The 14294-nt window shown below is 36.3% G+C and overlaps 1 protein-coding gene across 1 annotated transcript in view; it reads right to left on the bottom strand.

Moving 5' to 3' along the window:
• The window catches only part of DLC1 (DLC1 Rho GTPase activating protein), a 221348-nt gene that overhangs the window by 198732 nt on the left and 8322 nt on the right, over positions 1-14294 (bottom strand). Inside the window, exon 4 of the mRNA XM_085223085.1 lies at positions 7082-8231. Within this exon, the coding sequence (XP_085079211.1) occupies positions 7082-8122 (1041 nt within the window). The 5' untranslated portion in view covers positions 8123-8231. The remainder of the gene's footprint in view (positions 1-7081; positions 8232-14294) is intronic.

Below are 14294 nucleotides of genomic sequence, written 5' to 3'. Positions count from 1 at the left end.
AATACTTTTCAGATTGTTTGAAATACATCATACTTCAGTCCAAACACAAAGGAAGTCTGTGGGAAAGCATTCTTTAGCTTCCCAGATGGAGACAATATTTATAATACATATTTTTGTGAGAGTGATAGAGAAAATTCATAGTCATCTAATCACATTAATAGGAATGTTTTATGATCTCTACTTCCACTAATTACCATAGCTAATATGCACGATTAAAAAAATTAAAACCAGTTGTGTTAGACAATTTATATTTTTTGTATTACATCTTCATTATTAAATGGTAAATTTGGGAAGTAAATTTTCAATGCAGAAAAGAGAAATATTCGTGACAGCCTAGATGGTTTAAGTTTTTCTTTTGTTTTCGCTTGTTTGTTTTTGTTATTAAAGAAATCATACTACTCATTTTGCTTTACTTACAGCTATTGCCAGATTCTTCCTAGTGCCCTTAAAATTATGACCATTTACTAGCAATGTGCAAATGCAGCAAATTCTTTGTGGTGAAGCAATTGTTGATCTCTGTAGCCCACTGTACTAATACTACAGACTAGCTCTGAGACATGAGTTGCAACTAACCTTCCAAAAGCTGTTGTGGCTTCAGATCTCTCATCAGTTTAAGATAGTGTTCGTATTAACGTTATGAGTTTGGAAAAACAGATCTACATTCTTTCCTAAAATGTTTAGAAACTGAGTCTGAAAATGAAAAGAGATGCGGATGCAGAACAAAAGCATGAGAAAACATTCAAACTGTTTGGATGGTCATCTTTAAAAAGAGATTATCAAATTTCCAATATTTGCATTCACTGTTGTCCTTCACAAAATCATTCCCTAGATGCGAAGATGATATTATTCATTCTTGTGTATGGCATAAAAGTTGGCCTGACTTGTGCAGGAAATAGAGTAAAAGAACCGTATGATTCAAATGCAATTTTGCTGTGATGTGTGCGTCTACAGTTACTAGCTTCTGTTCCAAGGTTGTAACACCCAAGTTCAGCAAGGCACTTAAACATACTCAAAAGAAACCCACAGTCATTCCACTGACTGCATTAATTCTTTCCTAATGTCTGTATTTAAGCAGTGAAGCCTTGGTCTCCTATGACCACTGTTGTTCATATTTTTGGAATTTCTGATAGCCTTCATAATCTGAGAATGTAGGAGATCACATTCTGCTTGTTGAATTGCACTAGAATATTTGCAAAATAATGTTTTTTAGAAAATACATTATGGGAAAACAAACTACAAAATGCATACATCATTAATTTTTTTTTGGTGGGGAAGGGGACAAATTAAATAAAATCACTAACTTTTACAGCTATGGAATCATAGAATCCTTATAGTTGGAAGGGTTTCTGAAGGCCATCTAGTCCAACTCCCCAGCAACAAACAGGGACAGTACAGCTAGATCAGGTTGCCCAGTGCCTTATCCAGCCTCACCTTGAAAGTCTCCACAGATAGGTCACCAACCAAAATCCTAGGCTACGTAGGGTTACATTACAGTGCCTCACCACCCTTACTGTAAAAGATTGTTTCCTTATATCTAACCTAAATCTATGCTCCTGAATGAAGCTTGAAACCATTTCCCTTTTTTCTAACACCTCAGACTCCACTAAAGAGTCTGTCCCCTTCTTTCCTGTAGCTCCATTTTAAATCATAGTGCTCTAGCTGACCCACATTTGCAAGTTAAAGCTTAGGATAAAGTAAATTCAATTTCCTATAGCCAAATCAGGATATAGCAAAATTAACGTTCCAATTTTTAATTGTTCCTGCATTTTCTTGTTATTTATTTCTTTCATCTTCTGTGCAGTCACGTTTTCAAGACAGGACATTTGCTTAAGTTGACCTGAGTTTGTTAGAATGCAACTCCAGCTAGTTTGCAAGTCCACATCAGCCATTAATCCTTACGTAGCAATAATTTAACCTAGAACATCAATAAAACAATTTCCACAAAGAAATACACTCTAATAGCTATACTAAATTATAATTTAAAAACTGAATTGAAAATGAAAGTACTATTAAATTATCCCAGTTCAACAAAGACAGGATTGTGGCAAACGGAGATTAAGAATTCAGAAAGATATACTTTGTGACAATTCTGGAAACTCGTGTCTGGTATTTTTACACAATACAATAAGAAATAGATCTAAAATGTTGGATACTATTGTTCACAACAGATTCACGCTACTTTTAAAAGAAGAATCTAATGCTTTCTCACTCACCATAAGAAGCAACATGCTAGTCTTACAAAACAGAATTTACTACAGATTATAACAGAAGAGAGTCAGTCTTCACACCTCACAAACTCAAGTAGCAAATATGGACAGAAAAGTCTGAATTCAACTAACAAAACTTTTCTTTTCAAATATTAATATAATAGTAATTGATGAAATAATGAAACAAACTGTATTGCATCAGTACAGAAAACGCAATACCACATTTCAGAGCTCACAGTTTTAGCATGGGGAAAAGGCACTACTTTATAGAACTTGGTCACCCTTTTCTATCCAGGCTTCTTTCTTCATTTACTGCCATTCTCTTGATTATCTTTTTCTTAAATTTATTTGCATCTTATTGACACTGGCTTATATTGGTCATATCCTTAAGTATCCTTTGCAAATCACAGAGCATATAATCTAGAAATCTGGATTAAAACAGTATCAGTAATAATAGGCATTAGGAAATAGCCCTGATTGTTATATTCTTTAGTCTTGTAAGAATTTCTTAGAAATAACATTGACTACTTGAAACTGGAAAGCTTTTCAGTAGGCCACCACAAAGAGTTAGAAGTAGTAAATATAAAATGGAGGTTTGATAAAAGAGCAATGAGGAAATCATACTCTGAAATTGTTGCTAATTTTCAGAATCACATAAGTAAAATCTTTTAATGAAACTTAAATGCAGTCTAGGATCACACACGAAGAGAAACTGATAAAAATTCACCAAATATACTTCAATTAGTTTGACATTTCAATTAGTTCTTCCCAAAGTAATATCCTGGATACGTGTTCTTGGAAGGAATAGAACTGGCATAAACTCCAAATCACCAGGCACAATATATCAACTACCTTTCCTAAAACCTATCATATATTGATCTCCTATTTCCTTGCACTTCCTTTGCAATAAATATACCCGCCGCTCTTTCACTGCTCATCTTACAAAATTTATTAATACTGTTTATCAAATATCTGCATAGCAAAACAATCTACAAACAGTACCTCTATCTTATAGGCCACAGAGAACATGCATTCCATAGAGTTAATAAGCCCACATTCAAAATAGATGAGCTGCACAACAGATTTCACTGGCAAATTTTGAGAGAAAAATCCGATCTAACAAAGAGAACAGGCAGGAGTGGCAACAAAAACAGTTATAGTCAGAGCTCTACTGTACATACTCAGACTCAGCCAACTTTACACCTCCCAGTAAAATCTCCCTCCATCTCGTGCCACCAGGCTCACCACAGAGAGCGCACAGGTGAAAACCAAGACTGCTCCACTTCCTCCAAGACAGTCACGATGCACAGGTGAGCAGCCGGCCTCTCTGAAAGGTTCCCCAAATGGGCGGAGATGGGTGTGCCAATATGTGCCAATGCCTGGTCTGGATATGAAAAGCAGCACCTGGGAGAATACTACAGCTTGCAACACTAAAACTGTCAGCGATTTTGATAGGAAGTGAGAATTTATTGTGAAACGTTACTACTTTGTGTTGAAAAATGGTTTCAACTAATATATTACAGTTCTGATACATTTGTGCACCTACTCAGTAGTCTTCAGTGTGGATTTTGCTGGTTATCTCTAAAACTGATGAAATGTGCAACTTGGAGAGCATAAGAAAATATTCACAAGATTCTTCACAAGAATAACGGCCATTGTCCCCCCCCCCTTTTTTTTTTTTTTTTTTTTTGGTAGTATTCATTTGAGAATAAATAATGCTTTCTGGTTTTACATAGTATTGTTCTCTAATGCTTCCACTGCACTATGTGTGAACACACTGCAAGCCATTGGGATTCCTGTGAATTAAAAACATTATAGAGCAGTCATTAGTTTCAAAGATTATTCCAATTTTTTGGAAAATAAGAACTTATGATTATAACTTTTCTAAATCTAAAATGTATTTAACCAAGGATAGCACACAGTAGATTCTAACTGCTGTATCCGCATTCAACAAATTCATTTATGCTTTTGCTATTCTGCACTATTAATTACCATCGGTTTTATATTGTGGATAAACAGAATTTGTTTTCAGTCAAGAGAGAAGGTGGAAAGCTTGATTATTGCAGTATCTTTCATTTAGAGCTAACATAATTATCTTCTCACAATTATGTTCATGCCCTTCCTACTTTGGAAACCTAGGAAGTCTTCTTCAGAAAGCAAAGGAGAAGAGGGTGCTGTGCATCAAACATATGAATGCTGGCAACTTGAAAGAATGCTGTAACAGCTGGACCTGTTTGCAAAAAGCCTTTGCAGTGTCAGCACATCCATCAAGACTAAAGCAATCTACAGCAGTAGAGCTAGCATTGGTCAAAGGTACTAAACTTTAAGACCTTAAGCCCTCAAAATGACATTTATCTGCAAAGCAAGCTCCACAGATCCGTGCTATCTCTCCTCAGCTTTAGTCTGAAAGCATCAGATCTAAAGATAAGAGAAGAGGTCATGCTCTGTTTCCACAATTAAAAAAATATGTTAACCAGGAACAGGTTTTCAGAAGAATTTGTTACCAGGAAGAGCAGAATGATCTCTACTCAGAGGTCCTAAGATCTTAGTTATCACTGAGATACCTGATGTTCAGCACTTTTCTGTGATCCCGCAAGGCACCATCTCAAGGTGCAAGTGCCCAAATATTTCTAGCAATTTACCTCCATATTCTCCTTCCAGTATTCTGACCCTTATGAATATGTATTTAGGTGCAACAAAAATTGATGCTGAGCATTAATCAGACAATGGTACGTTTTAGGCCTTGACCGTACTGTTTGAACTGCTGACCTTGAGAGAAAAGGTTTTATATATCATTCCCAATTCCTTAAGTCTTCCTGTCACTGTAAAGCAAATACTTGACTTTCATGGATGGTTTCAGTTTCAAGTGAGTTGTTTTTCTAATGTCTTGTTAAAGTTACAAAAGTGGCTTTCAGGAAGCGTTTGTAAACATGGGCACATTTTTCATTACAGATCATCACCAGCAGAGACAGGCGTTTTTGTAATATAACGTATGATTAGCTATAAGTCATAAAGCACACAAGCAGGAACATTGTTTGTAGAAGTGTCCTGCAGACTTAGTGATAAATAACATCAGAAGCAACAGCATATCACAGCTTTCCTCTTTTTGGTAGAGTTCTTTAACCACAGTGTTCCAAGATACAGTGTTCCAATCCTCCAGATCTTTAGGCTCTGTCCCCCTTGACCATGAGCACAGCTTTGCAGTTGCAGTTGCTGCATCCATGGAACTCTCATCCTTCCCCAAAGAAACTTATTTTGCTTCTTTCTATGGTTAATTTACTTTCTTAGCTATTCTCATTGGAACCTTTACGTTCTACATAAATACTTAAAGGCACAAACACAAAGCACTAATATATTCTCAATTTTAAGATACACAATAACTACCATTTTCAAAGCTATTACAAATACAATACAGTGGAAGTTATTGTGTACAGAGTCATGATGTATCTGTACATAATAAAAAGAAGTTAAACCCATATTTTCAAATAAGAGTTTGAAACTACACTATAAAAATGAAACCTGCTAACAGTAGGAAAAGTATGCCTGAATATGAATAAATACACTTAGTAAAAAAGAAAAATAAATGCAGAAAGAGTGGTTGATAATATAATTATGTAGTTAATTAGTTATCAAATATGGTATAAATTGGAACTGTTATCTACCCATTAGTTAAGCTCAGCATTTCTGGTCCTTCTACGTGGTTCATCCTGTTTTTAATTGTAACAACCATAGCTGCTGCAGAGTCAGTTGAAGAGCTACTGCATTAACAGATTGCATGAACTACTAAAGGAAAACTGGCATTCTGAGCTTCTGAAATCTTTTGCAAATGTTCAGCTTTCAAACATGTAACTTGAGTGTTAATTTTGCCACAGGAGAGCAGTGGCCAGCAACTCAGGATACTGTGTTGGCATACAGTACTTTAGATATGTGAGTTTGTGCTCTAAGAGTTGCAGTTCTACTGAGATGCTACAGCTGATGAAAAAAAAAACAAAAAACAAACAGAATTAATAGAAACCTGATTTACGAAAAAACAGTCAAAAAAGGCTGAATGATATCAAATTAAAAAAAAAGAGAGAGAGAAGGGAGGAGTAAACAATTAGACACTGGTTATTAGCAAGAATTTGCAGTGTAGCTGGGAAGGCCAGATTTCAGGATGAATCCTGTAGTGCCACAGCCAGCAAAACTCCTTCCACAAAAGCCATTGGAAGTTTTATTACTGGAGAATCCGTCCATTGAAAGCTTCAGAATGATGTTCCTTTTCACTTTGTGTGGAAAGGGAAACTCTCTGGCTGCTTTAAAATTACAAAACATTGTTTTGTACTTATTTTTGTAAGAACATTTTCTCACAGGACTTAGCTGAAAACCAAAGAATTTCAATTTTTTTTTTCCTTTTTCTTTTTCCCCCCATTTCTTTTCTTCCTTTTAAAGTTTAGTTCCACTTTTCCACTGTACCTCCACCCCCTTTTTTAAAACAAGACTTCCATGCCACTGGACACAATTTCTTTTGTAATACAACTAATTACACCTGATAGGAGCAGGAAAAAAAAAAAAACAACGAAAAAACAAATCCATTGAAGGTGCTTATTCATTTAGCCGTGATCAACACACATAAAACATACCAAACCACATATATATAATAAAGTGGATACAAAGTGCATTTCAAATTCACAGCTCAGCCATTTTTTAACATTAAAAAGAGTTCTTGAAACCAAATTGTTGTATAGTCACATTTTTCTCACTATTTGAAGAAAAAGCTAAGATAATGAAAAAGGCTGGAAAAAAAACATCTCCAAACAATATGACACAGAATCACCTTTGTAAGAAATTGAGAGAAAAACATTAGAAAGAATCTTTGGACTTTATGAGCATCCTACCTTTTTTTTGCGCAGTTTCACTTGACTGTCTGAATATTCTTGTGTGGTCAAATCAATCCTTAAATGTAAACACTGAGTGTCTTCTGCTGAACTGACATTTGAAAGGCATTTGTTTTCAGGGGCCACTTGAGGTTCAGTGAAACCACTTTCATCCAGACAATTTTCCACTGCCGGAACATGAGAGCAAGGAAAAGATTGCATAAGGCACTCGCTGGGTTCCACCGCTGAGCGTGGCTGTCTATCACTGCTGGGGCATGTATCAGAAGAAATCCCACTCTGTACCACATTACATTCAGACTTTCCAAGGCTGTCTTTAAAAGCATCAGATTTCCTGCGCTGTTGTGCAATTACAGCAGTATGAAGCAGCTGTTTCCCAGGCATGATAATTTCTTTCACATTTGGAGAATTAAAAAGATTTTCTTTCTCTACTTGCACTACTTCATTTAAGGCTTCATAACTACAAAGCTCCAGGCTTTGGCCAATACTGCCACAAATATCTCCTTCCATCTTCTCTTTAGGAACTATGTCACCATCTCCAATTATGCCAGATATTTCAGCTTCCTCATTACCTTCTGTTTTTTGTACAACCCGTCTTAAGGAGCCCGCTCCATTTAAACTCTCTTCTTCATCTTTTAGTTCCCTTCCAACAGCAGTGATGTGGTGATTAACACCATCCAGGTTGAGTGCAGGATAGTCATCATCATTATCATCATCATCATCAGACACATGGACTAGAGTTTCTGTGCTGGCCTCCAGAAAATGTTCTTCTTCATGGTTTTCATTTTCATCCAGTTCCTTTGACATATTTCCAAGCTGCTTTGCAGGGAAGCCAGCTGGCTCTCCGCCATGACACTCTGGAAATGAAGTACATTTTTCTTTCCGGTCCACACTCAAAATTTCATCTTTTTCCATACTTATCTGCAAGTTATCAGCTACAAGTCCATGACGACATGCTGTATTATACTCCACAGACTCCAAAGCCAATCCCATCCACTGGGTTACATGCTCTTCCCAGCTTTTCTTTCTGATTGCTAGAGACATGTCATAACAGTTCAGCAGCAGGCTGCAGCATACCTTCCACAGTGGAGCAGAGGTGTCATGGCTGCTGTGCGCTGCTCCAGAGGGAGAGAGTGCTTCATCATTTTAACATCTGCAAAAATAAAACAATAACCAAAAAAACCCAAAACAAACAAACAAACAAACAACAACAACAACAACAACAAAAACACCAAGGTTATTGAATCAACTCCAAATATTAAAAAAAAGAGAGAGAAAAGAAGAAACAGTTTAAACAAAAGTGTAAAAGCAAGATAAGGACGTGGGACCAGAAGGACAGGAATTCAGAAGACTGTTCTGTCTAAAGTTTTAATAGTTTTCATACAAAACTTGACAGTTTTCATAATTCAGTAGAAGTTTTTTTCTAATTACTCTCCATTATCATGTAAACAAAAGTGTTATAAACAACCACATGGATAGGCAAGTAGCTCAAGAGCCAAAATTTGACAATGTCTCTCTTCATTGTGTCTGTCATAAGATATTTATTTCAGTGGATATAAATTCCATTATGTCTTATGACTTCCTTGCACACTCAGTTATTTTGTATTTCTTCTTCATCCAGAGATACCCCTAAGCACAGCACTTTGGCAATTTCTCAAAGAAGTAAAGCAGAACTTGAGGGTTATTCTGAATCTTGCCAAAGTTATAAACCATTCTCTTACAAGTAGATTTGGTCAAGACTTTTTGCCATTCAGTGGCTCTTATTTCTCTGATTGCTTTCTTCTCATTAGGACTATTAGCTATAGTTATAAGCATCATATGAAAATGCAGGGAGAATCAGTCATTATGTGTGGTATAAAAAAATACAGTAGTACAAAAATTAATTTAAGTTTTTGGTGTATTTCTTACAAAAATATCATAAAACTTGAAACCCAAAACCAAAGCAAGCAAACAAGCAAAGAAACAAACAAAAAAATCACACCCCGAGACTGGTGAATATAGTCAAGATCTAGTAACATAAAGAAGGGACAAAGCCTTTGCTTAGGGCTCTACAGAAGGTTAACTTGTCAGCAATAACTGCATGTGTCATCTGAATTGTCAGGATCTGCCCCATCCTACTGTCACCTCTACCTATCCATACAGGTATCTTTCACTGGCAGTTGTAATCAGGCCTTCTGCATGACAAGATTTGAGATACATTAATCTCGCTACATTGCTTGTATGGAATCAGCACAAAGAAAATATCTCATAAAGATTTACTCATTATAAAAGAAAATCAACAGGTTCTTCATCAAATACCAAAACAGAACTTTTGGCCCGAAAAACATCAGAGGTTGAAGGAGCAGGTGCTTCAATTTTCACTCTATACATAAGAACCGTCAGCGCTTAGGATGGATCTACTTATTGATTTCAGCAATAATGAAGATTAAGCACTAAGTTTCTTCTGGGTTACTTCAGTCCAAAAACACAAATTCACAAGGGCACAGAACTGCCTTGGCAAATCACATGACCAAAGGTAAAATAAAAAAAAAGTATTCATCTTCAAGGAAATGCAGAACTATGCCATGCAACCAAACCTCAGTAAAAAATGTCTTGATAAAGTGACTATTAGGATAGAGTTGTACATGCTCCTAGTTCTTTAACCTTTTTAGTTGATGGCAAGCTTCGTTTCACGTTCACATTTTCCACCTCCATGGAGACTGTGCTTCAAAAGAAAATATGTTCATAGGGTAAAAGAATTTCATGCACAAGTCATTAGCGTGTGGGAGGCAGAGGAAAATGGAAAATAAGACATGCAGCCAGGCCAAAAAAAATGATCTGCTTTCAGAGGCAAAATTTGGTAGTAAGAATTTAATTCAGCTTTAAGTTTCTCTTTTCTTTCCTGGCTGAATATGAGAGCAAGCTTAATTGTTAAAGTGTAAAGTCAAATTACTGCATAAATGTCCAGTGCATTTGCACTATTTTACTGGCTTCATTTCAGATCCATATATTTCTACTATTCCTAAGTGTGCACACCTCAAAATTACAATGGGATGGAAATCAATAAAGACAATGCTATTACTGTCTCTTGCATCTTTTAGATCCTAAAGTACTTTGTAAAAAAATGAATTCGTATTACAACACCACAACATTATATTTTGACTTCTGAATAGGGGAAGCTTTACTAAGAGGGGCTCTTTTGTTTCTGCTGTCCTGAATTACTGCTAGAAGTTGCAGCAGAGTGCAATACATTACCCTCTATCTTCTTTCTGTCCCCCTCTTAGAAAACTCCGTATAAGCTCTATCTCCTTTACAAAAAGTAAAAAATGGTTGCTGCAGCCATACATGAGAATTCAAAAAAATAATAGAAGAAAAAAAAGAAAAAAAGAAAGAAAAAAGAGCCAAGTGAAAAGCTAAAAAAATGTAGCTTCCAAATGGAATTCATGCATCCCTTTATCTCAGCCCTAGGCTGCTGGTGGTGTGCAGCATGCAAGCATTCAAGGAGTTAAAGGGTGCATGTTAATCTTGCTGCATTTAAATGGAGTTACACGTGTGCCGAAAGGGGAGAACAGATCCCTTACTGTTTTTCATTTTTTGGATGTGGAGAGGTATATTTCATGGGGGATGAAAAACAAATAAATTTTACTTGAGGAACCCTTCTGTTTTACTGGCACTACCACTAGTTTTGGTGATACTACTGCTTAGTAGACTGCAGGAAAAAAAAAAAAAAAAGATTAAACAGGTGAATACCAAATACTTTGCTTGAAATACAAGACAAAAAAATACACGACAATGGAGTCTTCATTGTTTTCTAAAATACAAGCTTTCAGTAGGACTGAGTATGAAATATTTACCTTACAGATGCTTGCTATCTGGGCAGTCCCAGTTCCCTGAAGTCCTCTCTGGCATGTGATATCTTCCATCAACCAGTCTGATAAAAACTCACTTTCCTTCCTCTTCCTCTCCCCAAGGGCTGCATTATCTGCTACATTTCAGCTCAGAAATTCTTTCCCTGCTATAACTACATGATAGTCATAGGCCAACAAGCAGCTTTCCTCTTTTCCACCTCCACGTGCAGGGTCACCTCTTTACTTTGTACTCACATCTGCTGTGCTTGGGAAAATCCCTCACTCCAAACCTCTGAATAGGATCCATAACCATGTTCCTCTCTCCTCCAGAGATAAAAGTGTGCTGCTACTTTTTTTTCTGCTAATGCTGCCTCCCTTTTTCTTGATGTGCAGCATCTTCTGTCATCTGAGAAATGCTGCTCTCAAGTCCATTTATACTCCACCAAGGGAAGACACAACCCCTTTCTCCCATTCATTATCATACCACTAGATAACTTTAAATCAGTTTTTTTCTAAGTCAAGCAGAGGAAGGCTAGCAGTCTAATTCAAACTTAATTTCTTTAAACAGACTTAAGTTTAACTAATTTTCAGTCACTGACTAGCTCTATGGCTAGAGAATGACAAGTGGCAGTGAATTTAGATTTTCTTTTGCTAGCAAGAGTCAGTGTTACTAAGTTTTCAAACAGACCAAAAGAATAAAAGAAACATCAGTAGGAAAACAATTCTGAAAAGACTGATTTTGTTCATTTTAATTTCATAGATTTTTAAGTATACACTCAATGCCTGTTTGTCATGAAGGATTTTGAAAACTTGAAAATTTTCAATAGAACTGTTGTTCTGACCACTAAAAGATGCCAGCTTTTTCACTGTAATTCCAGTTTCCAAATTTTAATTAAAAAGTACTCATTTTCTAATAAGTATTTATGTACGCTTTTATAAGTATTTACTTGAGTATTTATAAAACTTAAAGTCTTTCTTGAAATGTTTTATAGAGTGAAAATACCTTTTCTTCTGGTTAAAGCATACCATTGGGATACAGCTGCTGCAATAATTCATGCTCATGTTTGGCTTTTATTTTTCTGTTCCACTAAGTTTTATACTGCTCAGGACTATTAACTTCCTGAAAAATAAAGTTTGAAATAAAATATAAAAGATAAAGACTTCTCCTGGACAAAGTTTCTTGTTCTGTGGTATGATTTAAAGAAGATTCATAATATCGATGCAGTAGGCAATGCTTGACCAAAGAAAATGGCAGGGGGCGGTGACACTGAAGCAGAATCTCCCTTGAGAACCCTTTGAGACGGTTTGCAGCGCTTAGAAAACAAGATGCTAGTTTTGACAGATTTTCTAATAAATTACTGCTGATCTCTGTTCACTGTGAGCTACAATGGAAATGAAAAATAAGACGAGCCTTTATGCTTGCTTATGTTTGGAAGTTTTGCATAAACTCTCATGGAAGAAATAGTTACTTTGCAACAGAAAACCTGTATGAGATGAACTGGCTGGCTATCCTATAATTAGATTGTCTAACACTTTCCTTAAAGGAGGATTCCTTTGATTTTTCCTCAGTAGCTCAAATTAAAGAGTTTCAAGGAGGCTTTCAAAATTCAGACAGAGAAGTATCCTCTCTTTATCCCATGAAATACCAGTTACATTCAGGTATGTTGATCATTTTCTAAAATGCCTTTTCCTTTCCCTTCCCAAGGAAGCCTACAAGAAGCATTTTTAAAGAAACAGACACAAAACCCCAGACTTGATAGCCTGCATCAGCAGCAGCAAGACCTTGAAGTTGGAGCTGGAGTGAAAATGAGAAGGGAAGGAAGTAAACTTTCTCCAAAAGGCTGTATCTGAGTGCACCAAGACCTGTCAGAGACGAAGCTCCCCTTCTTGGGACCACAATGGAACACTGAAACTTCCTGGTTTCAAGAGTGGGGCACAAAAAACACGGCTCTGGTCCACACTGGTGTGGAGCACACTCTGTTTTTTCCATGGTGGACAAAGAGATGAGAGGAGAAGTGTGGAATCCAGCAGCTGCAGCCACCCCACAAGATGGGGCAGTGCAACCAATAGAACCACAGGACATAGGGAGTGATACAGCGAGAGCAAGCACAGTGAGCATGGCCATGCACAGAGCACCTCAGCAGCATCCCCAGCAGTACAATCCTTACCATCCCAAGTGAAATTCAGTTTTTGCTAATACTTTGCATGGGATGCAAATCCTATTTGGAAAAGAATAAGGCGAAAGCATATTCGCTTATAAAGTTACGCTGAGATGAAAGAATGTTTCATTAAATTTTTTACGTAGTAGGCATACGTAAGCAACTAAGATCAAGCAGAAATATTTGTTATCACTATTTTATCTTTGTTGGTCTCTGACCCTAGTCAGCAAGCTTTGTTTAAGGAAGTCTGAGAGAATGGGATCTGTTTCCTATAAACTCATCTCACATCTTCCTGTTCTGGCTTACATTCAGCTCTTTCAGTAATTCCATACCAAGCTCTGAGACAGAATTTTGTTTACAAATAATTTGAGATAAAACATAAGCCTCTAGGTCTTTGCATAGTTATTTTAAATTGCCTGTTTTAGAATTTGCAGTCCTTCCTTCTCTTATTTCCTGGACACAAGCCACTCTTTGGATTTAACAGAAGTGGGGGCTCACCTTGTCTGCAGTTTTTATATAAACAGGTTTTTTACAGTACATTTGTATGGATCATTCTAAACCCTGATGTTTAGGAGCAGAAACATAAGGAATTTTTGCTGCAGGACTGAGTACATGATGTGCTTTCCCTAATTTCTTTTAAATGTAAAAGATAATCATATAGTGGCATTTTCATCCATGAATTAGTGGACAGTAATAGAAGTAGCTTTTGTGTACTAGTGAAAGGTGCTAAGGAAGTAATACTCAATCCATAGCCTAAATAAATATTTCTAAAATAGAGAGAATTTTTGTTCCCCAGTTTCTCACAAAATGCTTGAAGAGAACCATGAGTAATATTCAAAACAAAACAAAACAAAACAAAAAACCAATCTCAAACACTAATACTGGAACTATATTGCATTGTGTTTTTAATATGCAGTGAAAAGACGCTTGGTCAGTGTGATTTTAGTATTGATACTTGTTACAGACATATGATCCAAGTGCTAGACATGATTATTCCTACCAGGTCATACTTTATAATATAGTGTTTTAGAAGTAGGCTGTTCCAATGCACCACCAACTTCTGGCCACCTTAAGATCATTTAAAAAAAAAAAAAAAGGTGAAAACAGATCACAACCTTAAGATCAAAAGATAACAAGACTCGGGTTGGAACATCAGTGAGAACATTTTTCAGAACAAGAAATCAAAGTGATCAGGAATGAAATGGTTGGATTGAGTAACAACTCAAATGA

The sequence above is a fragment of the Meleagris gallopavo genome, chromosome 4 (assembly GCF_905368555.1).
Source record: "Meleagris gallopavo chromosome 4, MGAL_WU_HG_1.1, whole genome shotgun sequence".
Classification (NCBI taxonomy): domain Eukaryota; kingdom Metazoa; phylum Chordata; class Aves; order Galliformes; family Phasianidae; genus Meleagris; species Meleagris gallopavo.
This window is presented reverse-complemented; position numbering and strand designations above follow the sequence as displayed.